The following is a 12,885-nucleotide window of genomic DNA, read 5'->3' on the forward strand; positions in this document are numbered from 1 at the left end:
CAGGGAGTGACTGATGGCCCGGCCCAGCCCGGCCCCGAGGGAGGCGGCAGGCAGCGGGAGGGGGGAGCGCGGGGGGACCGGGGGGCAGCAGGGCGGAGCAGGAGAGGGGTGATGGGCAGCGGGAAGGGAGGCAGGAGGGAGCTGGTGGGGGGAATGGATGGTACTTGGGCTCCCACCCGGGGTGGAGGGTGCTGGGAACAGCCCTTGTGGTGATAGTGGGGAAAGGGTGGAGCGGTAGATGGGTGTGTGGGGAGGGATGGGTGGAGGGGCATGGGGATGGAGTGGGGGAGGGGGTGGGGATGGAAGAGGAAAGGAAGGGTGGGTGGGTGAGAATGGATGAGTGGGGACAGATGGATGGATGGATGGAGAGGTGGGGATGGTTGGAAGAATAGAAGGGTGGGTGAGGACGGATGAGGGGATGGTTGGAAGGATGCAAGGGTGGGTGAGGAGGGAGGGGTGAGGATGGATGGAAGGATGGGTGGGTGGGGATGGTTGGAAGGATGGAGGGGTGAGGGAGGGGGAGGGATAGCTCAGTGGTTTGAGCATTGGCCTGCTAAACCCAGGGTTGTGAGTTCAATCCTTGAGGGGGCCATTTAGGGATCTGGGACAAAAATTGGGGGCAAAAATTGGGGATTGGTCCTGCTTTGAGCAGGTGGTTGGACTAGATGATCTCCTGAGATCCCTTCCAACCCTGATATTCTATGATGGATGGGTGATTGGAGGGGTGGATGAGGACGGATGACTGGGGATGGTTGGAAGGATGGAGGGGTAGCTGGGGAAGGACTGAGCAGTTGCTGAGCTGTGGCCCACGTACCCATGTCCAGCACTGTGCAGGGGCAGCTCAGGGTGCTGGGCTGGCAGAGGCTGCTGAGCCCAGCTGGGGAAGTGCCTCCCGCAGGGGTGCAGGAGCAGCTGAGCTGCTGGCCACGGGGAGCTTGCAGGGAGAGTCACCCATCTAGATTGGGCCTGTTCCATCTCTGGCCAGTGGAGCAGGAGTTGAGCTGGGCAGCCAGCTGCTCCTTACGCCAGCCACTAGGGGAAGCCAGCACATGCTGCTGGGACCTGCTGTAGCATGAGGTGCACTGGCGGGGAAATTCAGGAATCTGACCTGGGGTCCCAGGGCAGGGGAGACTGATAGGGCAGAGTGAGGGGGCAGGGATGGGTTAGATGGGTTTCCATGACCCACCCCTCCAGGGTGGAATTGCTGGGATGGGAGATGGGTCATGGAAAATGCCATCAATGCCTCTTCCTCCTCAGGCTCTGGCCCGCAGCACCACCAGAGCTAAACTCAGCTACACAACTGCAGGGGAAGCAGATTTGATGCCAACTCCATCCTGGGCAGGGGGGTAGAGCAGAGTGCCTGGGGTGGGCTGCAGAGTGCTGATGGGGAGGATACACAGCTCACAGTGTTGCCTGGCATGAGATGGGCTTGGGAGCACTTCCTTACTGGGCACTTATTGTACCCAGAAGGGTTAATTCCGGGCTAATTCCTAGACCCTGGCTGGGCACTGCTGTGGGGAAGTTCACAGCGCCGAGGGGCTCTCCCTCCCAGCAGGGAGCTCCATGCAGCAGCCTACCTCCCAGCAGGCACAGTGGGGGCTGTGGTGGGTAAAGCCGTGACGCGGGCGGGGGATTAGCGGAGAGTGCTGGACGGAAACTATGTGTGAAATGCCAGAATTACTCCTTCATGCACAGGCCACAAAGCCGCACTCCCCATCTGGCGCCTGCCCAGCATGGGGTGTGTGTGTGTTTCCCGAATCCTCCCCCCACTCGTCCCTTTGCATGCACCCCACACAAGGACCTGGGGTGCGTGAGTATCATGCTCAGATAGTCACAAAGGGGCATCGGAAGTAGCAGAGAGAGAGAGGGGAATGGATGAGATAGGGATGTGTGGGGATTCATGGATGGACAGATACATAGAGAGGTGTCTATGGGGAGCTGTGTATGGTTGTGGATGGAGAGATGGAGGGAGGAGTATGGTGGGGATCGATGGATATAAGAACACAAAAAGGGATGTAGAAGGGAATTCAGGGGTGTGCAGGAGCCCTTGGGGCACTATCTACTGCCCTGGCATTGGGGCTTTTGGATGCCCTGTGGGTTTAGCTGTTTCCTGGGGAGGTTGGAGCAGAGTCTGGAACTATGGCTAATTATCATTGGGGTGGTTCACCTGCTCTCCCCCCCCCCAGGTTCTGGTGTCTCCACCCCTCCCAAATCCACCAGCACAGCTCCCACCTGGCACTCCCAGTGCCCCACTCAGATGGGGGGATTCAGCCGAGAGCCCTGGCTGTGTAGAGGCTTGGCCAAGCAACTGCCTCTGAGGGGGGTGTGTGTGTGCTCCCCTCAACTCTCTGATCCCCGTCCTGGCCACACTGGCTCCTCTGGTCCCTGCTCCTGCTGGTGGCGGCTGGATATGTGCCAGGCAGTCTCCCTCTCCCAGTGTCTGCCCCTGGCCCCAGCTCATAGGGATGGAGACTAGTGCCTGGCATGGCATTGCGGTGAGGAAGCTCTCAGTACCAGAGTCCCCTCCCGGACACTGCTGCAGAGAAGTTTGCAGCGCTGGGATCCCGGCTGGTTCAGAGGGGTTGCTGCACTCCTACTTCCACAGAGAGGGGCAGTGGGGACAGGAGAGGTCCCCGGGGCTCATCCCTGCTCCAAGAGCCCGTGTGGTGACACTGGGTAGTGCAGGCTGGGAGCTGGAGAGCTCAGACGAATCCCATGTCCCCCTCTCCGAAGCGGTGGTGGGAGCCCTCCAGGAAGGCTAACGGCACCAGGGCCATGGGCAGTGATTTATTGAAGGGAGGGGACAAGTGTGTTTGTGAGGTGTTCCCCATACAGCATCCGTGGCACACAGTCCCCCCCATATAGTGTCCAGAGCACTTGTCACTTCTGGGCGCTGTCCCCGCTGTGCCGGATGCGGTAGCGCTCTGTGAACTCAGCGTGTTTCTGGCGCAGGAGCTCCTGCTGCTTCTGGAAGCCATTGGCCCTGTGGGAGGAGAGGCGCAGGGGCCGGGTCACACTTGGGACAGTGGGGAGGGGGGCAGCGATGCTCAGCATCATGCACTAACCTATGTGAATGCACATGCTCTAAGATGCACTTGTGCATACATGCACACGTTAACGCAAGCACAGGTACACACTAAAGCGTGGGTATGTGCATACACTAGGATGCTAACACGCTAGTTCATGGGGGCACACAGGGTAACATGCTAAGACAACCTACTGCATGGGAGCATGGAACACATGCTTGTGCATGAAGCACACACTAACTTGCAAACACATGCCAGAACATGGGGGTACATGCTATTGTACAGCTGCAGACATAGATTCATAGATACTAAGGTCAGAAGGGACCATTATGATCATCTAGTCCGACCTGCTGCACAACGCAGGCCACAGAATCTCACCCACCCACTCCTGCGAAAAACCTCTCACCTATGTCTGAGCTACTGAAGTCCTCAAATCATGGTTTAAAGACTTCAAGGAGCAGAGAATCCTCCAGCAAGTGACCCATGCCCCACGCTACAGAGGAAGGCGAAAAACCTCCAGTGCCTCTTCCAATCTGCCCTGGAGGAAAATTCCTTCCCGACCCCAAATATGGCGATCAGCTAAACCCTGAGCATATGGGCAAGATTCACCAGCCAGATACCCAGGAAAGAATTTCCTGTAGTAACTCAGATCCCACCCCATCTAACATCCCATCACAGGCCATTGGGCCTATTTACCATGAATATTTAAAGATCAATTAATTACCAAAATCATGTTATCCCATCATACCATCTCCTCCATAAACTTATCGAGTTTAGTCTTAAAGCCAGATAGGTCTTTTGCCCCCACTGCTTCCCTTGGAAGGCTATTCCAAAACTTCACTCCTCTGATGGTTAGAAACCTTCGTCTAATTTCAAGTCTAAACTTCCCAGTGACCAGTTTATATCCATTTGTTCTTGAGTCCACATTGGTACTGAGCTTAAATAATTCCTCTCCCTCTCCGGTATTTATCCCTCTGATATATTTATAGAGAGCAATCATATCTCCCCTCAACCTTCTTTTAGTTAGGCTAAACAAGCCAAGCTCCTTGAGTCTCCTTTCATAAGACAGATTTTCCATTCCTCGGAACAGGTTTGTGTTTGTGTTCACATGCCCAGTAACACGTGCTCTAGTGCACATGCCCATTCTCTAACACATTCGTTCAAATGTCCCAGGGCACACGCATACTCCAACCCATGCTGGTGAACACACACAATGTGTCATCTGCGCATGTTCTAGCACACACGGACGCTAACACACTAGTGCACCTGGTGTTGGACACTAACACACATTCATCCACACCCTCCAACATGCTTGTGAGCGTGAGCGCGCACACACACACACATCTGCGTTTCCACGCCCACCCATTCAAGCTGATGGCCCCTGGCTAGTGGCTCATCGCTCCCCTGGCGATGGCTGGGGCGCATGTGGGGTGGGGGAAAGGGGAATGCCCAGAGGGCACTGAGGGCCAGCAGACAGTGAATGGAGGGAGAGATTCCACCAATGGAGGTTGGTGGAAGCTGGCAAGGAGTAAACTGGGTGGGAGGGATCCCCGGAGGGTGGGGGGCAACATCGGTGAACAGAGGGGAGGGATTCCCAGAGGGCAGGGGACACCCACGAGGTGAAGGAGGGGGATGGGATTTCCCAGAGGGTGAGGGGAAGCATGGGCTAAATGAGGGGGCAGACTCCCCTGACAATGGGGGGGGGAGCATGGGGTGAAGAGGGGAGGGGCCCCAGAGAGCAGGGGGCCCCAGCATGGGGTGAACATAGGGAAGGGTCCCCAGGGGTTCTGGCAGCAGCACTTTATCCCAGCCCAACCAACAAACCTTCTGGGAGAGGAATCCTTGTCCCCAGGTATGGAGAGGGAAACTGAGGCAGGGGCTTGGGGAACTGTACAAACCTGGCCCGCTCCTTGGATTCATTGTAGATGCTGGTTATGAGCTTGTCCTTCTTGTCCATGAAGCTGGTGTGCACCTCCTCCAGCTTCCTGCCGAGAAGACAGGGCAGGGTTACACACCTTTCCCTGCACCCTCCTGTGTCGAGGGGTGGAGAGATGGATGGGGGCGGGTGGGGATGGAGAGTTCAAAAGATGAATGCAACCGCATGACTGGGGACGGATGGATAGATCTGTGTGTGTCTGAGTCTGTGTGTGGTCTGTGTCTATATGGATTGAGTGTGTGTGTCTGTCTCTGTGTTGTGTGTTCACAGTGGATGTGCTGTGGGTGTCTCTGTATGATGTGTGTGTATCTCTAAGGAGTGGGGTGTATGGTGTGACTATTCAGTGCAGTGTGTGTGTGCTGCTGTGCAGCATGTGTGTGTGTTATCCATGTGTCTGTGTAGCATGTGCGTGCATGTGTGGTGCAGAATGTGTGTGTGCAGTGTGTGTGTATGTGTGGTATGTGTCTCTGTACAGCATGTATATGTGCGTGCAGTGTGTGTCTGAACAGGGTGTGTGTGCGTGTGGTGTGTATGTCTCTGTGTGGTGTGTATGTGCGTGTGAGGTGTATGTGTGGGTGTGCTCCCGCCTTCCCTCTGCTCCGGGCCGCGCTCTACCAGGCTGAATGCTGAGTGCATGAGACCAGGCCCGAAGTGGCAGCTGGGGCTGGCTGCCCAGTGCCGGCTGACAGGGTGCCCCAGGGCACTGTCCCCTTTGCTGGGCCCAGCCAGCTGGAGGTGCGGACTGCACTGGTCGCTGGGCAAGGGGTGTAAGTGGGTGAAAAGCCAGGGATGGACTGACTCAGCGATTCTGGGGCCAGCGACAGCCCCGACCTTCCCCTAGAAGCTGCCATCTCCTTATGTAACAGGGTCTGCAGTAGGGTTACCATATTTGAACATTCAAAAAAGAGGACACTCCACATTGGGGTGCTGTCAGCCTTGCCCACAGTCCACCGCTGCTCCTCCCATGCTCCGCCCCCACTCTGCCCCAGGTCCCACCCCCTCCCCACCCAGCCCCGCCCCCTCACCCCTCCTCACCTCCTGGCCCACCACTGGCTTGCTGTGTCCCTCCTCAGTCCCCCACCCACCGCTCGCCTCCTCCCACTGTCACTCATCTCCTCACTCCCCTGCCAAAAACCCCCATGCCCACCCTGAGAACCCCTGCCTGCCGCTGGCTCACTGCTTACCTCCTCACCCCCGCCCGCCTACCTGCCGCTGGCTCCCTCACCGCTTGCCTCTTCAACCCCTGCTGCCCGCTGCTGGCCTCTTCACCCCCCTGCCTGCCGCTGGCTTGCCACCCGCCTCCTCACCCGCCTGCCCGCCAGCCACTGGCTCCCTTGCCGCTCGCCTCTTCACTCCCCCCCGCCCGCTTGCCTACTCAGCCCTCCTGCCACAGGTCCCTCGGCTCCTAGGATCAGGGGCAGCCGAGGGGTCTCCACGTGCTGCGCCTGCCACTAGCGTGAGCTCCGTGCTCCCATTGGCTGGGAATAGCGCCAATGGGAGCTGCCGGAGCGGCGGAGTGGGGCTTGCAGGTGCTGGCAGCATGCAGAGAGCCCTCCGCCCCCCCCGACCGAGCCTGACCCCACCCTAGGAGCCAGAGGGACCTGCCGGGGGGTGAGGTGGGGAGTCCCGGCGGTACTTACCTGGGGTGGCTCCCAGGAAGCATCCGGCAAGTCCCTCTGGCTCCTAGGGTCGGGTTGGGTCAGGGGGGCGGGGCTTGCAGGCGCCGGCGGTGGGCACAGAGCCCTCCGCCCCGCCCTGCCCCTACCCTAGGAGCCAGAGGGACCTGCCAGGGGGGTGAGGTGGGGAGTCCTGGCGGTACTTACCTGGGGCGGCTCCCGGGAAGCATCCGGCAAGTCCCTCTGGCTCCTAGGGTCAGGTCGGGGGGGCGGGGCTTGCAGGCGCTGGCGGCGGGCACAGAGCCCTCCGCCCCGCCCCGCCCCTACCCTAGGAGCCAGAGGGACCTGTCGGATGCTTCCTGGGAGCCGCCCCAGTTAAGCACTGCCAGGACTCCCCACCTCGCCCCCCAGCAAAGTCCCTCTGGCTCTTAGGGTCAGGTCGGGTTTGGGGGGCAGAGGGCTTTCTGCGTGCTGCCAGCGCCTGCAAGCCCCGCTCCGTGGCTCCGGCAGCTCCCATCTAGGGTTACCATATGTCCCTATTTTCTCAGATGTTTTTAGATATTTAAAAATTCCTCCCGGATGGTGATTTAAGAAATAAAAAGCTGGACATGTCCGGGAAAATACGGACGTATGGTAACCCTAGTCTGCAGCACGAGCACCAGGGTGCCCAGTGTGAGGGATGGGCAGGACACCCACCCCCAGCCAGGCCTCTGCTCCCCCTGCACCGCACTGCTTGCAAGAGCTGCTTTGCCAGAGGTGACAGGGGGGATTTACCTCCCCAGCTGGGGAGTGGTAGGCACTGAACCCAGGAGTCCTGGCTCCCAGTCCACCTCAGCACCAGGAGGGAAGTAGGAGTGGGTTAGAGCGGGGCAGGAGGCTGGGGGAACTGGAAGATGCTTTAGATAGACACAAATCACTAGGCGTATTGCTGGGGTAACTGGGTGTGATTCTCTGGCCTGCGACACACAGGCACCAAACTGGATGATCTCATGGTCGCTTCTGGCCTTACCACTGCTGATGACAAATCTAGCAGGGTAAAGAGGAGCTGAGGAGCTGCATCCCCCGGATGCTCATACTCCCCTGTCTGGCTGTCATGTACTAATAGGCTACTCTGCATACAGACTGCAGACCACTTTAACTTGACTGGGATTGGCACCACTGCAGGGAAATCACTGTGACCCCAGTGCAGGCACTTCCTCTGAACAAAGAGACTCTAGCAGCATCCTGCCCTGGGAAGGTGTCGGGGGGCTCCCCTGATCTGCCCCCTGCCTGGGGGAGGGCATCCCCCAATCTATGTCCTGCGTTGGAGGAGGCGTCCCCTCTCCACATCTTGCGCTGGAGGGGGTGTCCCCCGATCTACATCCTGCATTGGAGGGGGTGTCCTCCAAACCACGTCCTGTGCTGGAGGGGGTGTCCTCCGATCTATGTCCTGTGCTGGAGGGGGCGACCTCCAATCTACGTCTTGTGCTGGAAGAGGCATCCCCCGATCCACATCCTTCGCTGCAGGGGCCATCCCCTGATCCACGTCCTGCGTCAGACGATGCATCTGATGATCCACGTCCTATGCTGGAAGGGGTGTCCCCCGATCCATGTCCTCTGCTGCAGGGGGCGTCCCCCGATTCACATCCTGCACTGGAGGGGACGTCCCCCGATCAACGTCCTGTGCTGGAGGGGGTATCCCCCGATCCACATCCTGCGCTGGAGGGGACATTCCCAATATAACTATTTCTGTTTCTTTACTGATCTAAGACCTGCCCTGGAGAGCAGCTCTCAGATTGTGAGCAATTTGAGGCAGGGACCGTCCATCTGTATATGCACAATGGAACTCTGGCCTCTTTGCTACTCCAGTACCAATAACAACTTCACAAGAGTAAACCAGAGAGGGGAGCCAGTCCCAGGGGCAGCAACACTGAACTGGGACCAGCTGGAAAGGCAAAAAGAAACCCCAATCCACAAGAATGATCGCCTTAGCCCCAGAGCTTTGTGTCTGCTCGATACTGTTAGAGAGAGCCACAGAGTTTAAGGCCAGAAGGGACAATCAGATCATCTAGCCTGACATCTTGTATAGAATGTCCAGAGTGTCACCCAGTTACCCCAGAATTATGCCCAGTCACTTGTGACTGATTATGGCATCTTCCAGAAAAGCACCAGGCTGGATTTGAAGCCACTGAGATGGAGAATCTACCCTCCCCCTTCTCTTGGGAGTTTGTTCCAATGGTTAATCACCCTCACTGTGAAAACTTGGTGCCTTGTTTCTCATTAGAATGTCTCTGGCTTTACCTTCCAGCCACTGGTTCTTGCTCTGTCTCTCTCCACTAGGCTCAAGAGCCCTTTAATTCTTGGTGTTTTCTCCCTGTGAAGCTGCTTACACACACTGATCAAATCACCTCTTGATCTTCTTTTGGAGAAGCTAAACGGATTGAGCTTCCCAGGTCTCTTGCGGTCAGGCATTTTCTCCAGCCCTCGGATCATTTCTCTGGCTCTTTTCTGCACCTCCTCCAGTTTTTCAACATCCTTTTTAAAATGTGCACTCCACGATTGGACGCACCTTTCCACTATGGGTCTCACCAATGCCATCTATGGGGGTAAAATCACCTCCCTGCTCCTACTCGCTACTCCCCTGTTTATCCAGCCAAGGATTGCATTGGCCCTTCTGGCAACAGCATCACACCAGCAGCTCATGTTCAACTGGCTGTCCACTGAGACAAAGCAGTTACTTACCTGTGTTGTTACTGTTGTTCTTGAAGATGTGACGTGGACGTGTATTCCACATAGGTGTGTGCACGCCCAATACACTGGAGCCGGAGAATTTTGCCTAGCAGTACCTGAGGGGGGCACTCGCACCTCATGTCTGCAGCCCACCTCTGGCTATATAAGGCAGTGCCGCCCCGATCCCCCTCATTTCCTTCATGCTGAACGTCAGGAGCATAGAGTTGGAGGCAGAAGGGATGGAGGTGGGCTGTGGAATACACGTCTGCGTCACATCTCGAAGGACGCTCACAACACAAGTAAGTAACCATGTTTTCTTCTTCGAGTAGATGCAACCATGTATTCCAAGAAGGTGACTCTCAAGTAGGATTTGCATGAGGTGGGGGTTGGAATCTATTTTAAACAAGGATTGCAGAACTGCCTTCCCAAAGCTTACATCTACTCTGGATGCTGCGGTAGCGGCATAATGTTTCATAGGCGAATGTCCAGATGACCAAGTGGCAGTCCTGCAGATGACCAATACTGAAACATCACTTAAAATGTCATCGCCACAGCCTGTGCTCTTGTACAATAAGCTCACAGCCTTGTGGAGGCATAGTCAGCCGTATGCTGTCCTGATACAGGAAGTTATCTCCTAGAGATCGTCTGCGAAGCGATTGCTTGTCCCTTCCTTCCGTCTGCATACAACACAAACAGGTGAAGTGAAGCACGAAAAGGTTTAGCCCTGTGCAGGTAAAACGCTAGACATCGCCTGACATCCATGTGAAGACGCTGCTCCACCAGGGTTGAATGCGGCATAAGAAAGAACACAAGTAAATACACCACCTGCTTGAAATGAAACGAGAAACCTCTTTAGATAAAAATGTAGGGTGCGGCTGCGAGGTCACTTTGTCTTTGGAGGAGTGTGTGTAAGGAGACTCTGCCATCAAAGCCTGCGACTCTCACCCTCTCCTCACAGATGTTATTGCCACCAAGAACGCAGTTTTTTGACACAAAAGAGAAAAAGAAGATGATGCCAGAGGCTTGAATGGATGTCCCATCAGAGCCACTAAGACCATATTAAGGTACCACAAAGGAACTGGTTCTCTCAATGGTGAGTAGAGACAAAGGATCCTTTCAAGAATCTTGTTACCATGGTATTAGAAAATACCAACCTCCCATGGACGGGTGGATGAAACGCTGAAGTCACAGCCAGATGCACCCTCAATGAGCTAAGTAGGAGACCTGACAACTGAAGATGTAACAAATACTCCAAGATGTCCTGGATACCAGCCACCTTTGGTTGAACTCTGCAGGCCAATGATCATATTAAAAAACACGTCCGTTTGGCTAAATCAGTCATACAGAGAGAGCTTCCTTCTATTGAGTAGAAACAGCCTCCAAACCTCGTTCTTCCTCCTCATTTAACCACAGAGCAGCCATGCAATGAGATGGAGAGATCTGAGTGTAGGATGGAAAATCTGACTGTGATGCTGAGTCAAGCAGTCGGGATGGAAAGGAAGGGATATGGAAGGCCAAACTGATAATGCAAGAAGGTCGGAGAATGAAGTTTGCCTCAGCCAGGCCAGAGCAATGAGGATGAGCGTGGCACAGTCCAATTTCAGTTTGACAACAACCTGTGGGATGATCAGAATCAGAGGGAAAGCACACAGGAGTGCCAAATACCAACTCAGGCAAAAAGTGTGGGCCAGGGAGCCCAGGCTGAGACACCCTCGAGATCAAAACAGCTGGCATTCTTCTTGTCTCTCGTGGGGAACAGGTCGATTGCTGGGATGCCACACGCTGCAAAGACAGACCACAGGACACTGGGCTTCAGGGACCATTTGTGTCACAGGCGAAAATTCCTGCTGAGGTGATTTGTGAGTTGATTCTGGACCCTGTGTAAATGACTGGCCACCGGAATAATGCTCCTCCCAGTACAAAACTGCCAGAGCCTGATCCTGAACCAGGCCTTTTGAGTGTGCTCCCCCGTGTCTGTTCTCATAGTACATCATGGTGATATTGTTGGCGAGTGTGTGAACCACTGCGTCCTTAATGTAATTTTGGAAAGTGTGGTGGCCTGAAGCTCCACGATGTTGATATGTGGTGAAGCTTCCGGTTTCAACCACAGGCCCTGAACTTTCAGCGACCCCAGATGTGCTCCCCAGTCTACCAGGAGATGTCAGTGACAACCATCCTGGTTGCTGGGGCCCGAGCGAAAGGAACACCCTGGCATATGTTGTCCTGAACTGTTCACCACCATAAGGAATCCAAGATCAGCAGAGGAAATCAGACCAGTTTGTCCAAGGGATGATGGGTCAGATGAAAGACTGACTTCAGCCACATTTGGAGAGGGTGAAGACACAATCTGGCAAAATGGACAACCTGCATTATTCCTGGGGGAATTCTGCGCCACCGTGCACATGCAGAATTCACGTCCCTTGCAGATTTCCCATCGTTTTCTGCAGGGAAGCAAAGGGAAGCTGCAAGAGCAGTCACGTTCTCCTCCCCAGCAGTGTGGGCACATCATTTTGGGTGCCTGGAGCAGCCAATGGAGAGGTAAATCACTGTGGGGAGGACCCGGCTGGGGACGACCTGGCTGGTGGTTCTTACCCTGCACCGGGCTCAGCTGCTAGTCCCAGCTGGGCTGGGGGAGGACAGAGCTTCCTCTTCTTCTGCAATGACCGGGTATGTCCAGGTCAGACTTACCCCCAGAAACCTCCCTGGCTATAGGAAGCTCCGCACTCTCCCTCATCACTCCTCAGCTGCAGGGAGAGGGGTCACTGTTCGGGGAGCTGCTCCTCTGTCTGCCCAACTCCTGTGCATCCGGACCACCCCATACCCAGACCTCCCCGCCGAGCCTCACCCTCTCCCTGGCATGGGAGGGACACAAGTCGACTGGCTGGGACCAGAACCAGAAGGCCTTTGCCTCCAGGATCTACGACCCTTTCTGGGATAGCCCTGTTGCCTTGGGGGAAAGAAGGACTTCCCAATGAAGCACTGTGAGAGGTACTGCTGCTGCTGACTGCCAGAATGGTGCCTCTGGACTGCTGGAGTATACAACCCTAAAGAACGCAGTGTGGCTTGTGAATCTTTAAAAGAATGCAAAGTCTCGTCAGTCTAGTCTGAGAATAGTACCTGACCATCAAAGGGCAGGTCCTCAATACTCTGTTGCACATCAGGAGCAATGCCTGAGCTTTGCAGCCATGACACCCTCATAGAATCACAGAATACCAGGGTTGGAAGGGACCTCAGGAGGTCATCTAGTCCAACCCCCTGCTCAAAGCAGGACCAATCCCCAATTAAATCATCCCAGCCAGGGCTTTGTCAAGCCTGACCTTAAAAATATCTAAGGAAGGAGATTCCACCACCTCCCTAGGTAACGCATTCCAGTGTTTCACCACCCTCCTAGTGAAAAAGTTTTTCCTAATATCGAACCTAAACCTCCCCCGCTGCAACTTGAGACCATTACTCCTTGTTCCGTCATCAGCTACCACTGAGAACAGTCTAGATCCATCCTCTTTGGAACCCCCTTTCAGGTAGTTGAAAGCAGCTATCAAATCCCCCCTCATTCTTCTCTTCCGCAGACTAAACAATCCCAGTTCCCTCAGCCTCTCCT

The 12,885-nt window shown here is 55.6% G+C and overlaps 1 protein-coding gene across 2 annotated transcripts in view; it reads right to left on the minus strand.

Annotated features, from left to right (window-relative positions):
* Positions 1-2,774: 2,774 nt before the first annotated feature.
* The window catches only part of DNAJC4 (DnaJ heat shock protein family (Hsp40) member C4), a 76,704-nt gene continuing 66,593 nt past the window's right edge, over positions 2,775-12,885 (minus strand). For both annotated transcript variants that reach the window (XM_074957881.1, XM_074957882.1), the window contains exons 7-8: positions 4,925-5,011; positions 2,775-2,983 (exon numbers count right to left, since the gene is read on the minus strand). In XM_074957881.1, coding sequence (XP_074813982.1) covers positions 2,881-2,983; positions 4,925-5,011 — 190 coding nt within the window. In that variant the 3' untranslated portion in view covers positions 2,775-2,880. The remainder of the gene's footprint in view (positions 2,984-4,924; positions 5,012-12,885) is intronic.

This window comes from Natator depressus, chromosome 7, assembly GCF_965152275.1.
Source record: "Natator depressus isolate rNatDep1 chromosome 7, rNatDep2.hap1, whole genome shotgun sequence".
Taxonomy (NCBI): domain Eukaryota; kingdom Metazoa; phylum Chordata; order Testudines; family Cheloniidae; genus Natator; species Natator depressus.